General features: G+C 40.4%; 1 protein-coding gene across 1 annotated transcript in view; it reads right to left on the reverse strand.

Moving 5' to 3' along the window:
* The window catches only part of fat4 (FAT atypical cadherin 4), a 105831-nt gene that overhangs the window by 47837 nt on the left and 42730 nt on the right, over window positions 1-15264 (reverse strand). The window contains exon 2 of the mRNA XM_078260055.1: window positions 5338-5469. Coding sequence (XP_078116181.1) covers window positions 5338-5469 — 132 coding nt within the window. The remainder of the gene's footprint in view (window positions 1-5337; window positions 5470-15264) is intronic.

Genomic DNA, 15264 nt, shown 5'->3' on the forward strand with positions numbered 1-15264 from the left:
CACAAACATGAGACAAACTCCAAACTTCATGCATGTCTTTGATCAAAAAGGAAACACCCTGCACAAGCACCCTGAGTTAACAAGAGAATGTTGACGATTCACTGGAGAAACATCAACTCTGAAATTAAAAACTGACAGGAAAAAAGAGAGGAAACTTTATTGATGTCATTAAAAATATAATAAATCTCCATCTTACCAAGTCCTAAAAGTCTTGTTTTCTTTAAAAAAAGAGAACACATATCTCAGTGCAGTAACATTATTTTACCCTGTTTCTAAATACAAATCAACGAGTTTGCAGAATTTGAAGCTATTGAAAGTGTCAGTAAGTGACAGTTTAAGGTGAATTGCTGCACAAATACAATGAAAAAAGTTCTTGATTCAACAAAATTCTTCACATAATTGGACTTGTTTGGGGCAGGGGTTAGGATTATGCCACTAAAATTGTTTGATTTCTTTGCTAGTTTTGAAAAATGATTTTAGCAGTGCAGCAACTCAAAACACCTAGGCCACTTTAACCTCTGACATCTGTCAAAAACACAAACTACTTTTACACATATTAAATCACATAATCTATAATAAAATGTATCATTCGTATGGCTTATCATGAAAAGGACAGGTCACAATAGACAGAGAAAAAGAAGCAGAAGCTGAATGGCAATGTTCTAGTGAGACTCCCTCTCAGTCTTTGAACTTTTGGGGGGCTATAGTGTTCCTCTATAAATGCAACTAATAGATCCTCTGTTACCTTGGACAAGTACAAGCGCCATGACGCATGTGCTAGCTATAGCAAGAGTTTTTGGAATAGGAGAGGAGGACTGAATGTAATATGACAACTGAATGAGCCTGACGACAGAGCCTGACATTTATATTTGTGCCGGGGACAATAAGAGATCAGACAACTGTATCACTGTGTGTCTTCTGCCAAAAAGAAAAAGCAACATCAAAAAGTTACAGCTATTCAGTGAGATGAAGCTCTGGTTACAGCCCGTTAAGAGCTAAGCTAAAAGAGACTCTTTCAGCTATGTCTGATGTTTGTGTGCTTCTTTTTGATCCTGATGGGACAATGGAAAGGCTTATGTAGAGAGGCGTTCCATTAAGCGGTTGCTCTATCTGCATGTCGATACATTTACTGCCTTGGTGGACAATGGTGCTCACATAACAAACTATATTTTACATAAACGGTGTGCATGCAGTAATGCTGAAGGGTAACATTAGCACTCTGTGTCTCACTTCTCACTTAATCTTTAGTTTTCAGGCATGCATTTGCTAAGCACGCAAGTTACATCTTCAACCCCTCCTGAACAATTGAGCACTTTGCTTTGGGAGCACAAGTGCTGCTATTTTTTTGCATTAGCATAAAGTTACACTTTTGACAACTCCTTGTTGTTGCGTTGCTCGTCGCTGCTTAGCATCTTTGCCTCTCTGATGCTAGTGCCTCCCTGTGTCAAAGGTTTCTGATGAAAATGACAGACATTTCTCTGGTTCTTGAGGCACCAATTGTTTATGGTTTCGTTGTCCACTGCTGTGAACTGAACTTAGATTGTTTTGCCTAAAAAGCATTCTTTTTGAAAAAAAAACACACTGTATGAAATGGCAAAGGTCTAATTTATAAGCAATAAGTAAAAATGTAGATAATAAGTGATAATAAGTTTTAAAAAAAACAAGTATTTAAGGAGTAAATATGTCATTATTTTACACATTTTGGTGAGTGAAGAGAACAGAATGAAAATATGTTGTCACAAAGACAAATGACATATTTTCTTTCCCTTTTATCTTTAAGTGCATAGGACTTTGTGCATAAATGTTAATGCTCCAAAAAGTCTAGACAATGTGGTTGTTTGCCAAAAGATTTAGACGAGAGTCAATATTGTAAGGCCAAGTTCATGACTTGCTCTTATCTCTTTCCCGTGGCCTGTTTTATGACGGATAAAACCTCAGACTTCTTGACCCTGTCTCTCATTGCATTACCAGAGACCTGGTCAGCGATCCAGGCCCAATAAAAAAAGACCGAGGGAGACGAGAAGGACGGAGCGAGGCTCCAATCATTTAAGGGCCCTGCTGTCATCTATCAATCAGTAGCTCCAGATCTGGCAATCCCATCAGCCACCTGGGCTGCAGTCCGGAACCCAACACCCCCGGATCACCAATTAATTTTCTGATAGGGTTCAAAAGGCAGAGCGAGGGAGGTGGGAGAGGCCGAGCACGGGGTCCATCTAGGCCACAGTCCAACACTCACACACCTATACAAATTATGAACACAGGCATGCATTTATACACATAAACATATCTACACTCTCATGTGTAATGCGCTAATTCCTCTCTCTTTCTTTACTATAAACTAGCATAAGTAATTAAGATTGTAAACACATGCATACACTTACACACTGGTTGCCCTCTTGACCTTAACTCAAGAGTTTGACTAGTTAACAGCTTTTGTTGGGGAGGGGGAAGTGTACCAGAGCGTACCAGACTGGAGCAGAAGGAAACTCATTTAGCAGATGAGTGGTTTTTGGGAGCAAGCTGTTTCTATGAGAAGTGAGAGGTGTGAAGCAAGACAGCGCCGGCAGGGATAGTGAGCTTCCTGTATGCAACAGCAACGAGCATGCAAGCCAATCATAATACAGACTCATGAAAATCAAGCTATATGTTGTCACTGAGAGCTCAGCCATAAAGCCCTTAAAAAGGTAGAGATGGACTAACCGGCTGCACTTACTTTACTTTACTTTGTGAATCTGTTTTCAACACATTCATAACTGCAAAAAAGTGTCTAGAAATATACGTGTGGTGGGTGTGTAAGCCTCTGGAACACATTACTGTTAATTTTGAGGCTATGCTTACTTTCAGAGACCTCTCCTAAAACAGCCATTGTTATGTTTTTTACCTGTAACATATTTTCCACACAAGGTCAGAATTCTATAAAACATTCACAGTCTTTCCAAAAGCACAAAGGGCAGCATTTTTCGTTCAAATGAGGTGAGAAACATTTTCAGAGAGGCCAAGCCTGCAATTAGAAAAAAAGAGCAAAGTTCTATCTTGATTTTCTTTCAACTGTACTGCAACCTCTTCCTTCTTTTTGGGGTGGAAATGGGTGTAGCGAAAAACGGATGCGTAGAAACAGCATTTTAATACCCTCACACATGAATCCCACATGTAGCACTGTTAAATTGGATGGGATCATTACGATGTCTGAATTCAGCATGTCAGCTGGCCAACAGCTTGCACTCTTGGCTACTCTGCACTGACTCACACATGTGGCTTTCTCAACAAGGGCTCCAATGCGTTCCGTACGCGTAACTTAAGTTTCCTGCGTAAGGATGTGGGCAAAGACTTGGCTGGCCTTATATCTGGCTCCAAGTGACTGCTGGAATCAAGCACAGGATTTTATTTAAGCAACCTATTCATGGCAGCAATGAAGTTTGAGGTAAACATCTCTAGAATCTGTAATTCCAAAAAAAGGCTTCTCTACATTCTCTTCCAGTGTCTCTACGTTTTCCTTTTCATTTGAATCCCTGCCTGGAAGCAAAATGTGGCTTCTCTTGAATGAAAGTTCTTTTAATTGATCATTTGGGAAGACTTATATGCACACGTCTGTATGCAAAAATGAACGCTTAATTATCTCCAAATTACTTAAAGCCTAAAGTTTTACCTTACGGCTCAGGCTAATACTGAGATGTGAGGAAAAAGTGACCAACTGCACAGTTTGATTTCAATACCATATGCTTACAAGATCAAAGCTGTGACTACTTTGGCGCTAAAAAAAAGAAAAATAATCAAATAAAGTCCTTAAAATCCCCCTACTGAAAAGACTGACCTGCCTCCAGGTCTGAGATTTACAGTCAATATAGTATTCTGACAAAAGGAATGGCCAGAAGTGAGATTTTGTACGACTTTTCTCACATTCGGAATCCGAAGACGAGGGGGCTGAGGCAACAGCTGTGCAATAAAAGACGTGTGGCCTCATAAGTTAGCATTAAATTTGAGTCCATATTCTCTCCTTTTAATCTCTCTCCTCTCTATGGCCTGACTTTTTCCATTCACTTCAACTGTGTCCTTTGGCTTGGCTGGGGGACCGCAGACCTTGGAGATGCCGGCAGGGCCTACGTTTCGCTCACTGCAGGATTTAATGTCCATATCCTGCCTAAAGCAGCTAAAGATGGAGCTTTTAACTAATTGAGAGTGATCTCGGTGATGTAATGTGAACTATGGGGGCCGCAGAGGGACTATCAGAGCGACAGGCCGAAAAATCTATCGCTAGCCATTCTCCTACAGGCTCTGTGACACTAGTGGCCTCAAGGCGTCTCAGATACCGTCAACACATGAGACAGAGAGGAAAATTCTGTGTATGTGTGTGTCTAGAAAAGAAAATTTATGAAGACAGATTTATTCAAAGTGGTCTATGTGTTTGTGTTGCTGTGTGTGGGTGAAGGAAGCACAATCTTTCTTGATATCACCATATTTTGTTGTCCACCAAATAGTCTATATTGACAACGGTCCACTTCTCGGATTGTTTAGGTGGCGCAATATCAGCCGGATGTCCCTCTTTTTAGGTTGGATGTCCATCAGCTTCTGCTTTCTTTGTGTTGACATTCTATACTCCCGTCGATTTATGAGCACTATGGTTAACTGCTCCTCAGATCTCTGCCGGGTAAAAAAATTGGACTATCTGTCCAATCTGAGTTTTCTGTTGCACGACTAAAACAACTTTTGAACGTACACATGTTCCACCAAAAAAAAAAAAAAAGTCCTGAAGCTATTTTTCAGAGGCACCGTCATTGTGTCCGGGGACGATTGTGATTGGTTTAAAGAAATGCCAATAAACCAGAGCACGTTTTTCTCCCATCCCGGAATGCTGTGTGGACAAGCCAGACCCTCCTCAGCAGCGCTGTGGAGGAAGGTCTGGCAATGTGAGACTATCCAACTAATAACTATCACCTCTAAAACTCCTCCTGTGCCTCCCCTTCTTTATGAAATACCCTCAATGGACAACTTATTATTGTTCTATCTATTGCTCATACGCACATATTTACTACCATGGTCTTAATATAGTTTTAATGGCTATTCTGCCCTGAATATTTCCAATGTTTTTTGTGATGAAAATGGTCCAACGTAAAGATACTAAATGTCGACTTAGCTTCATTTCATTATTGACAGCTGCATTGGCCTCAAAATCTCATTTGAATCTATAGTGGTTTCTACACAGTAGGAACAAAAATTTAAAGCATATTTTCAATTCAAATTACTCCCAGGATATCTATTTTGAAAGCAGTGGAGTGGAAAACGGGCACAGAAAAGTACAAAAACATTGTCAGACTGAATAGAAACTGGGGGAGCTATTACCTTGTCTGCATCCGTGGCTGTTAGCTGCATTATCTTGAAGCCATCTCCAACGTTCTCCTCAATGGTCACATCAAGAATATCATTAGGGAAAACAGGCGGGTTGTCATTGACGTCCTGCAGCGTAATCTCCACCTGCAGAGGAAGAATAAACACCACAGTTTCTGTTAAAGCTTTGCCAAATTCTGCTTGCTACAGCTGTTAATATTGCTGCAAAAAAAGAAGAAGAAGAAAAAAGCGTCCATTTTCTTGGATTTCAGATGATGAAGAAGCTGCACAAGAAGGGGAAAGTTATTCTCTGATTCCAGAGAGACTGGAGAGGAAAAGCTGTGAAATGATGTGATGAAGTGTAGTATATTGACTTGAAAGGTCAAAAACTAAGTAGACTGAATTATTGTTTTTCCAAATATGTAGGCTATTTAGATTTAATAGTAGAAAAAGTCTGCCCTTCAAAGCCAAACCCAACAACTACATATCCGGTCAACACTGCATTAAGACCAGAAACCTTTAACATCTGTTCTGCTATATAAAAATATTACAACATTTGAACATTTTTGGGAAAACAGCATGTCAAATTCACAAAAAAATAGAGAGGTCAAACCCAAACAGAAGGGGTTAGACTCTGGCTAGTTACGGCTAGCTAGTGAGATAGCAAATTTACCAACTTTCACCTTTAATTGAATAATCAATGTTGATTCTCCAACACCTTAGTAATTAAGTTTGTTAAACCACATAAACAAAGCAGTGACTAAATGTAATTATAATGTAGAGAAAAAAGTAATACCAGATAAATAAGTCCTACAACCTGACCTAGCTTAGCAGAGTAGCAGCAATGCTAACTGTAATGTTAATCATTGTAGCCTCTGTCTGCACTACGGCTAGTTAAGGCTAGCTGGTGATTATATATCCATGAGCTGATGAGATAGCCGTAGCTGAATCTAATTTACCCACTTTTTCCTACCTGCTTCCACATTTTGATGCTCCAACTTGAGTTTGTTAAACCACATGAATCAGGCAGTAGCTAAATGTAATTATAATGGAAAAGTAACATTAGAAAAACTAAAAGGTAGGGAACTAGCCTAGCTTAGCAGAGTAGCAGTCACTGCCATCTCTGTCTCAACTCAATTGAATTCATGTGATTTACGGTGGTTAAGCTGCCTTTAAATCACATGTCTAAACTTATTTAATTACAGATTTGTTTATTAAACTAGCTCATTATAGAAGAAAGTCGAAGAAGAAACAAGAACATTTGTTTGTTGACATTAGTAGTACTGTAGTACAAAAAGGAGTACCGCTCCAGATACAGTACCTACATGTTGAACTAACACAAACTAACATATCTAGAGAACTGCATTGTGGGTAGAACCCATACCCCACTGTCACTGGAGCTCGTGGAAATTGTACAATCTACAAATTGACTTGAGGCTCTTTCCCATAGAGACTTACAGTGAGTGTAACTGTAGAGCAAACTAACTGCAGCTCAGGGATTTTAACTTTCATGTCTTAGAAACCAAAATAAACACACATTACTGTAGACCACAGACCCCCCATGTGCATAAACCTTGTCCCATATAGTGAGACTTGTTCTGATAACCTAAATGTATTACAGGCACAGCAGTGGCAGGAGTGAAACCTATGATTAGATCAGTTGTTTACATAAATTATGTGATTTCAAGTAAATCAAATTGACATTTAACTTTTCCTCATTTTACAAAAAAGATCCTGTGAGCCCACTTAAGGATCCCCAACGGTTCTTTCACCACACTTGGAGAACCCTTCATCACCATCCTGGTTTGCTGTTAATATACAACAAGGCCAAAGTATGTAGACACCTAGCCACCTATAGCAGGACAGAGAAGCAGTTACACAAGCTCAGCAATGCAAATGTCTGAGGGTAAGTGGAAACCCTGGAGACAGTGAGAGTGAGACATTTATGGTGTCAGATGTTCTGTGTCTAGTGTGGCGATATTACAATTTCACTCAATCCCACAACCTAAACTGCGATCCCCTCCGCCTCATCCACTAACCCAAATATGCATTTCAAAGCCAGTAAACACGGCTCGCTGTTGAATCATAACAGACATTTTGCTGCACATTCTCTGTTTATTGACTCTATAAATATGGAAAAGCCGTGTTTAAATTCTCCAGTGATAGGATCTCCATTAATGTTGACAGTGATTATGGTAATTCTTGTGCCATGCATCACAAGCTACCCCAACCTCTCTTTCACAACCCGCTGAAACACACAGGGATGAAATGAAATAGGAAATGGGAAAAGAACAGTTGTCAAAAATCCACAATGGGTGCAGCTTTTTGAGGCAACAAGAGTTTCCCAGCAGGCATTTATAGAGCAAACAATAGGCCTCAAGGCCGTACAACCACAAAGGTGGGAGGTCAGATACAGCAGCCTATTCATACCCAGCTATTGACAGGAAAAGCAGACTTCATGTCCCACAAATCTGCTTTGCAACCAACAGTAGCAGGAAACTCTTCATAACGGCTGCCACAGACTCCTTTTGGAAAAAGCTCAGTTCATTAAAGATGACCCAGAACAAAAAGCTTGAGGGAGACATAGCTAAAATAGTGTCAGAGTATGGCTGCATAAAACATGCTCCTTGTTGTTTACTGCTATGACACTGATTGCAGCAGGGCAAGTCTGCAAATCTCATCAATTAACACCCATTCATCTGATCTGCTTGTGCCAGGATGAGTATGTTGTCCACTTATTGAACCGACTGAGTTGGTGTCTGCATGAGTGGAGATAATTACAGAAGAACAAGACAGGTTATGTACTGGGCACCAGCTATGCAAAAGTTGTATTAAACAAGCCACAATGACAGCGGCTCTTGACTCAACTTGCGCCTGAGCCGAGGGACCGGGGCAAAGTCAACAAACAATGAATATTTATCCCCCGCCCTGTGTGTCCCCTTGATGTGTAAATAATGCAAGGCCCACTTCTGAGGAGCAAACTAATTAGGGTAGAAGTGCAGTTTTGAGAAATAATTATGCCTCACGCTTCCAGTTTGCATTACCCAGGCTCCCACTGGACAGGAATATATCAAAGAGCTTTGGTGAAAAATTCATTGGAGGAAGAGGAAGCAAGGTCAAGAGGGGGGAGGATGAGAGAAGCAGGATGAGCGGTTTTGTTCCCTCTACCTTGCTGTGGTGGACCCAGACGCCCCGGCCGAGGCAGGTGAAACACATTAGTTTACAAGGTAAAAGATTGTGTTTCACGAACTACTGTTTCAAGTTGCAGGTGGTGCTAACTGGCTGCCAGGGTTTTATTATTTATGGGGAGGTATGAATGATTCACGCGTCAAGTGGTTCCTGAGCGCTGTCGATTATGAGACCTAAAGTGATGGAAGGTATTTGTCCAAGAGGTTGAGACTGGAGCTCATACTCAGCAGTGATACATTAATCTTTTCACAAAATTCCCAGAGCGTATATGATATATGCCGAACTGACAGGTGGGATAATTTAGATGACTGAGTTTATGTTATGTAATCTAGTCTCCTTTATCACTCATAGAGTTTAAATTTAAAGGCTCTGTTCACCCATATTACAGAAATACACATTTTCCCACTAACCTCTAGTAATATCTAGCCATGTAGATAGTTTTGTTTTTATGTGCCGAGGTTTTGAGATATCTGCAATTTCTGTGGTGACCCCAATATAAATGGGAAGAATGGATTTTTAATGTGCTCAAAGCAGGAGAAAATACATCTGAAAAATTCAACAGCAACTTGTCTTTCCAGTAAAAATGTCCCAATTATTTTGAATAATTCACTGACCTCACTGGAACTTCCAACCAAAGAAATTGTCCATATGAAAGCTGTTGAGGGAGAGATCTGCGAATTATGACCAAAGAGTAACCTTGTAAACATTGATTCTGGAAAGACAATGTGCTGTTGAGTTTTTTCAAATGTCATTTTTAATGCCATGAGGAGCACAAATGAAATTCCATTAACCTCCAACGTACTGGGGTGGAGGCCTAAGTTTCAAAAGAGTATTTCTTTCTTATTAAACTTTCTGTGTGGCTAGGGCTATTTGAGAAATGACTGTGTATGTTTTTCTCATTTGGGTGAACTAACCATTAGAAAGCATCAAAGTGTTGCTGCATCATTCATTCTCATTTTGTATTACTGACAGCCCACATCTAACCATCTTTAAAATGACTTGCTTGTGGAAGCAAAGCAGACATCAAAGTACAGACATTTACCTCAAGAGTAACAGAATACACCAAAAATACTTCTTCCATCCCACCACACTGTAATTTCCGAAGTGAGAAGAAACAGTTCTGGTTACAGCTGAAGGTAAAAGCATCACCTGCATGCCTGAGAGCAAACAACCTTCGCCATTTTTCCCCACATCTAAAAAGTGGAAGTAGCACAGGTTTTCATATGTTTCCACCTTAAAACGGCTCATACTTGCAGTTATGCCAAGACCTCTGCAGACAGACAGGCAGGGGGAGAAGTCACTGCAGGAGCAAACAATCTATTATTTGAGCACAATCCCATGTAGGCTGCACATATTTCGTCAGTTACCTACTCAGTTATTTCCAATAACCAGTAGAGGGTCTGATTAATTAAGTGAAGAATGGTTTGTATTACAGATGAGTAATACAGTGCATGCTTGCTCCATTGAACACCCTGAACATCTGAGTCAAAAGGTTGAAATTCACATCATTAGCACAGGCTACATTTCTTCCAAAGCAGAAAAAAAGTGAACTCTAGTGCAACTGATGCAACAGTTGGCCTGTAAATGTTGAGCTCATCTGATCATAAAAATTGGAGCAGGGTGCGCCTCCTGCAGGAAACTATCATTTCAAAATGTTTAAATGTCTCTATATATGCTGTTGACGACTCTGGGTCAAGGGTTGGGGGAAGCACCGACTTCCAGCACTCATTATAATTGGCCTCTGAGATTGAACGATTCCACTTTGCATCATCCATTTTTCACTGATGTGCACATGAGTCCGAGTTGGACCTAGTTTGTCAAAAAACCTGGGATCACAAAGCAATTCCAAATATAACACTTCATCATGGAGTCAGAGCCAGAATCATGTGCTGTTAAAAGAAATTAGTCAGGCTTTGGCGCAGTATAAACAGCTAAATGGCGCAAAGGAATTTTTGCAATGCCATAAAAGACAGTCTTTGAAACGTGCTGATTCCACTACGTATGATAAATAAATAACCAAATCTAATCCAATCTGAGGTATATGATATATATATTGTTTACAATGACATGATGGTTATCTAAGGTTACATTGATCTAATGCCTCAGCTGGGGCCTTGTGTAATGTGAGGACTGTGACCGAGTCGAAGGCTGGTACAGCTTGGGCTGGTTAGCAGAGTATTCCGACAGAAGCAAAAAAATACAAACGCTCCAATTGGCGTGCTTCTCCAAAGGAGCATTAATGTCATCTCTGGGCCTTCTCATATGCAGACGGAGAGGTTATATCCCTTCCAACCGCTGACTGTGAAACCTTTGAAGAACCACTCCCAAGCAGGTCAATAAGAACGTCGCATAATTCCCACAACTGCTTTAACAAAGTATTTAACTCCAAGATGTTTCTAACCAACTCCCTGCACATTGGGAAATCATACTATCATACTACCCCCAAAGTTCCTGCTCTATTTAAGAGCCACCATATTGTACAGAGGAATCTGTCATTCTCTCAACTTTGAAAAGGGATTACCGACCGACGTAGAAAAAGCCCAGGCCTAGGTCTGTGTTTGCCTTGCTTAAGCTGAAAACCGTATGGCATGATCCAAGCACATCTGATGAATGCTCTGCTATGTAAGAGGAATTGTAAAGTGCATGATAAAACGCCACATTCAACATAAATAATTCCCTGTAACTCCAGAGATATGCAGACAAAGACCATCATTATTTCACTTCATCTTCACTTACTTCTCTACCTCTCCTTGTGGTTGTTTCAACTGTTTAGATAGAATGTCATAAACTCTTGGCTCCAGATTTATGGGAAGTTAAAGAACGTATGGGTTCTGTGGGTCAAAGACACTGGTAAAAGTGCCACCTCAGCTCTGTCTTTTAACAACAAAAGAAACACAACTAAAAGAATGAAGACATGGTCAAACCGTACGGTTTCTTTAACACGTGTACAATCGCAACGGGCTCGATCTGTCAAATAAATGCCTGCAAAGTCATTCATCTTCCAACCACAGTCATCAGGCTCTGCAAAGTGCAAGCGCGCTCTAGAGACTGGAATTTGAGCGTGCCGGAGATGGGACTGTGCCCGGGAAAAAGCAGACAAAGCTGGACGTCAGCCAAACCTCAACGCACTGTGCAGGAGAGAAGTCAGGATACGATCATATCCCCCTCAAGTTCCCCCAAAATATTCTGCAGTCCCATGGAAAGAAAAAAACAGAGCTCAAGTGAGTAAGAGAAAGAGACAGACAAAACAAAACAGGGCAGCCTGCAAACCATCACAAAGCACCTTGGCCTTATATAACCAACCAAGGGGAGAGAGAGGAGAGACAATGTCGGACAAGTGGTTTTAATAAAGGGGATCACGGTCCTCTCGGCGGACCACTTCACCAACTGTTAAAAGATTGTTTGTCTACAGCAGGACCCTTCAAGCCCCCTGCAAACCCTTGCCAAGCAAGATTCCCTCTGAGCATTTCTGGTGAGACATATAATCCAACAGAACGAATAACCCACCAGGTCATCTGGACCAGTCTATTGTTTCACAGAGGTTCTGGGTTTGCCGACATCTCTGCACACAGGAGAGTGGAAACAAATCATGATGGATTGCCATTTATAATGGTCCCGTATCCGGCCATGAGCGGTGCAAACTGGGGTTCTTCTTCACTATAAACAGCCATAACTCTTTCCCCTTCATTCGTACCTGAGAGAGTTAGATGGAAAGTTTAATTAGACCTTGTGCAAGATCAGAGTAGAGCTAATGGAGGCGAGACAAGATTTAGCTCGCCTTGAAGCCCGAGCACAATTCAAAGCCATCACCGAAATTACCATAGCCTATTAAATGCTGCGTGTTCTGTATCCCTGGATTAGGAGGTTAGAAGAACATCAAAACAAGCATTTTGTCCTTGTGAGATGAAAGATAAAAAACAAAATAATTAGCCTATTTGTGAAAAGTATGCTTTGAAGATGTAAGGAAAGAAATGTTTTTTTTTCTTCTTTTTTTATCAGTTATCTGTCTTTTTAAGGACTTCTTTAAAAAATGGAAGGAGACCAAAACTGGAGTCAGTCGTCTGTCCGTATCCGTGTTGGTGCCACTGACTCTGTGTGAGTCTACAGCCTTATCACTGCGCTCTCTCCACAATTACCTCCAATTACGGCATTCAAACCATTCAGACCATGGAAAGGAGATAAACTGAGAAACACAACACGTTGTAATTCCTCATAAAAACACTCAAAATAGATTTTAAACCATTTCTGGCACTGAAAACCTACAGATTTGATCGGTATGCCATTTTTTGAGACTTCACACTGTTGCTCCTCTACATTTCAAACCAAATATTATACTTTTTATTTTTGTCCTACTTATGATGGCTGTATTTACCACTTACTTTGCTAAAAAAAAAAACATTTTGCATTTAACATAAGATAAGCTCATTTGCAGTTTTCAGATAACAATATCTTTTCAAGAGCTGCCTTGTGTTAAACTTGATGTCAACGCATTTTTACAAAGGACAAGAGGTACTGTAAGAGGATGTTTTCCAGCATGTAATCCTTCAACTGATATGAAAGAAAGGAATATCCCCAAAATTGGAGATACAAACTTAAGCTTTCATCCGACAGCTGCAATATAACACATTGCTACAGTTTAAACTTTCCAAGAGTATAATGAAGTAGTCAGACTCAGCGCCACCTGGACCACTTACAACATTAAAAATATAGTTTACAGAGGAAGTAGGTGTATTTCACTGTTGGATCACATTTGTAATGGAGTACTTTTCCCAATGCATTATCTATGTACTTAAATAAGAGATCCGAGTATTTCTTCAAGCCAAAAAAAAAAAGTAATATTATTGTATACTTTTGATGCAAATTTGATGTGATTTGTCTGAAGCCATCACAAATATATATAAGACGGGGAGATTGTTTCAAATGGCCCAATATGTACTCTCAGGCTTTGCATGAGTGGAATTTTAACCGATAAATGCTAGATCTAAGTGATATCAGCCATCTTCCTCTAAAGCCAATGTTTCTTTCCAAGACTTCTGGAAGGTTTGCGAGAGGCTTTAAAAGACTATTATGGCATATATTTCATAGTTGCTGTCAACCAATGATAAATGCATGAGATTTACAGGAGCTGGGGGGGGACGAAATACGCATTAGCGAAGCATCTCAGTCTAGATTCAACCTTATTTTTAACAAGTCATGTCAGTGATGACATCCTCTTCCCTGCAGTGAGCTAATTCCTTAACCTAGAAATCTAAGTTAAATAATTAGCCTACTGTAATGATGTTTGGCACTGATTTGATTATCAATTCATTAGATCTGGTTTCCATTATGGTTGGGAGTTCAGAAAGCATCAGAGGAAATGTTGTTCCCAGACTTTTTCCTGTCTACTTGCTAGTTGCTGACAGGGTTTCAGGTTTTAAATGTGTTTTATTTCTAGCAGGTCAGGTCAAACACAAAGACCTGTCTTTTGAGGGTATCCATGGTCACTATAGTGGCACATTATTAAGTAAGAATGCTCTGCAAGTCACTAAAGAACGCCAGTTTTCATCCAGATCATAAAGTTCAATTTTAAATTTAACTGTTGAACTAAAGTTGAACTGAACACATCATCACTGGCTGGCAGAGTTCTTCGTGAAAAAAAAGTGCTGAGGTGAGAATTGAAAAAAGATGATACTCAACTGCTGTTTACTTTATTTAACAAGCATGAGTGGAGGAGTGGAGGACAGCGAGTAAGGAATGTAAGTGCATATGTGTATGCGTGTATATATGTAGGGAGGTGAAACCGGCTTTAATCCAAAACAGGAGTCGGATTGTTGTGTGAAAAGCTCCAGACACCACCAGCAGCCCCTGTTAATGTGAAAACCCCCTGAAAACATTAATGTTGGGAGGAGAAACATGGTGGGGGTGGGTAGGGCGTATGTGTGTGGGAACAAGAGGTGATGCAGTAGTCGACCTCGTCGCTGACCTGCGCTCCAGAAGGAAGCCGACTGCCACCCAAAGCTCCTGCTGATCAGGATAACTTGGAACAATGGACAGAAGTTTATATTTTACAACTGCAGTTTGTTGCATTTTGATGATGGGCAATTCTGAATGCACTTAAAGTAATAGTTTGCCATTTTGGCAAATATGCTTGATCGAGTTCTTACTGAGAGTTACATACGATAGATACCACTCTCATGTCTGTTACGTATAGAGCGAGAGAAGATAAGTTAGCGTAACAATTTCATAGGGCAACAGTCTCTCAGCCTGCTTCTGATTACTTCTGCCCCTAGTGGCCAAAATGATTAATGCAGTCCTATATTTTGTATACAGTGGCTAGCCTAATCAAGCTCTTATAAATAGTCAACCTGGTTATTCCTGATCCAAATACCCTTCTTTTTTTTTTTGCTTCATCGCCAAGAAAGCTATTGCTCTTTTTGGCGCACAATACATCTGCCGTGGCTATTTATGCCTCAGCAGGAACCAGCTTGGCAAGAAATCCTGATCTGAAGACATTCTGAGGGGCAAAAGAAAGAAAAAAATGTCGGAGAAATGTTGATGAATTTAACATGCGGTGGCATTAAAAAGACTTCTGCCAAATGACTTGACAATGAGGGACAGTTTCCCCCTGCTGAGGCCATTCATGGAAACAGACTGGAGGGCCCTGAGATAGCCCTGCCTCTCTTTTCTCTTTCTCACCCACAGATACAAATGGATGAAAATGCAAACTGTGCACCAATCACACGGAAGCCACGAGATGCTCATTCATACATGTGT

Source organism: Sander vitreus, chromosome 10, assembly GCF_031162955.1.
Source record: "Sander vitreus isolate 19-12246 chromosome 10, sanVit1, whole genome shotgun sequence".
In the NCBI taxonomy this organism is placed as follows: domain Eukaryota; kingdom Metazoa; phylum Chordata; class Actinopteri; order Perciformes; family Percidae; genus Sander; species Sander vitreus.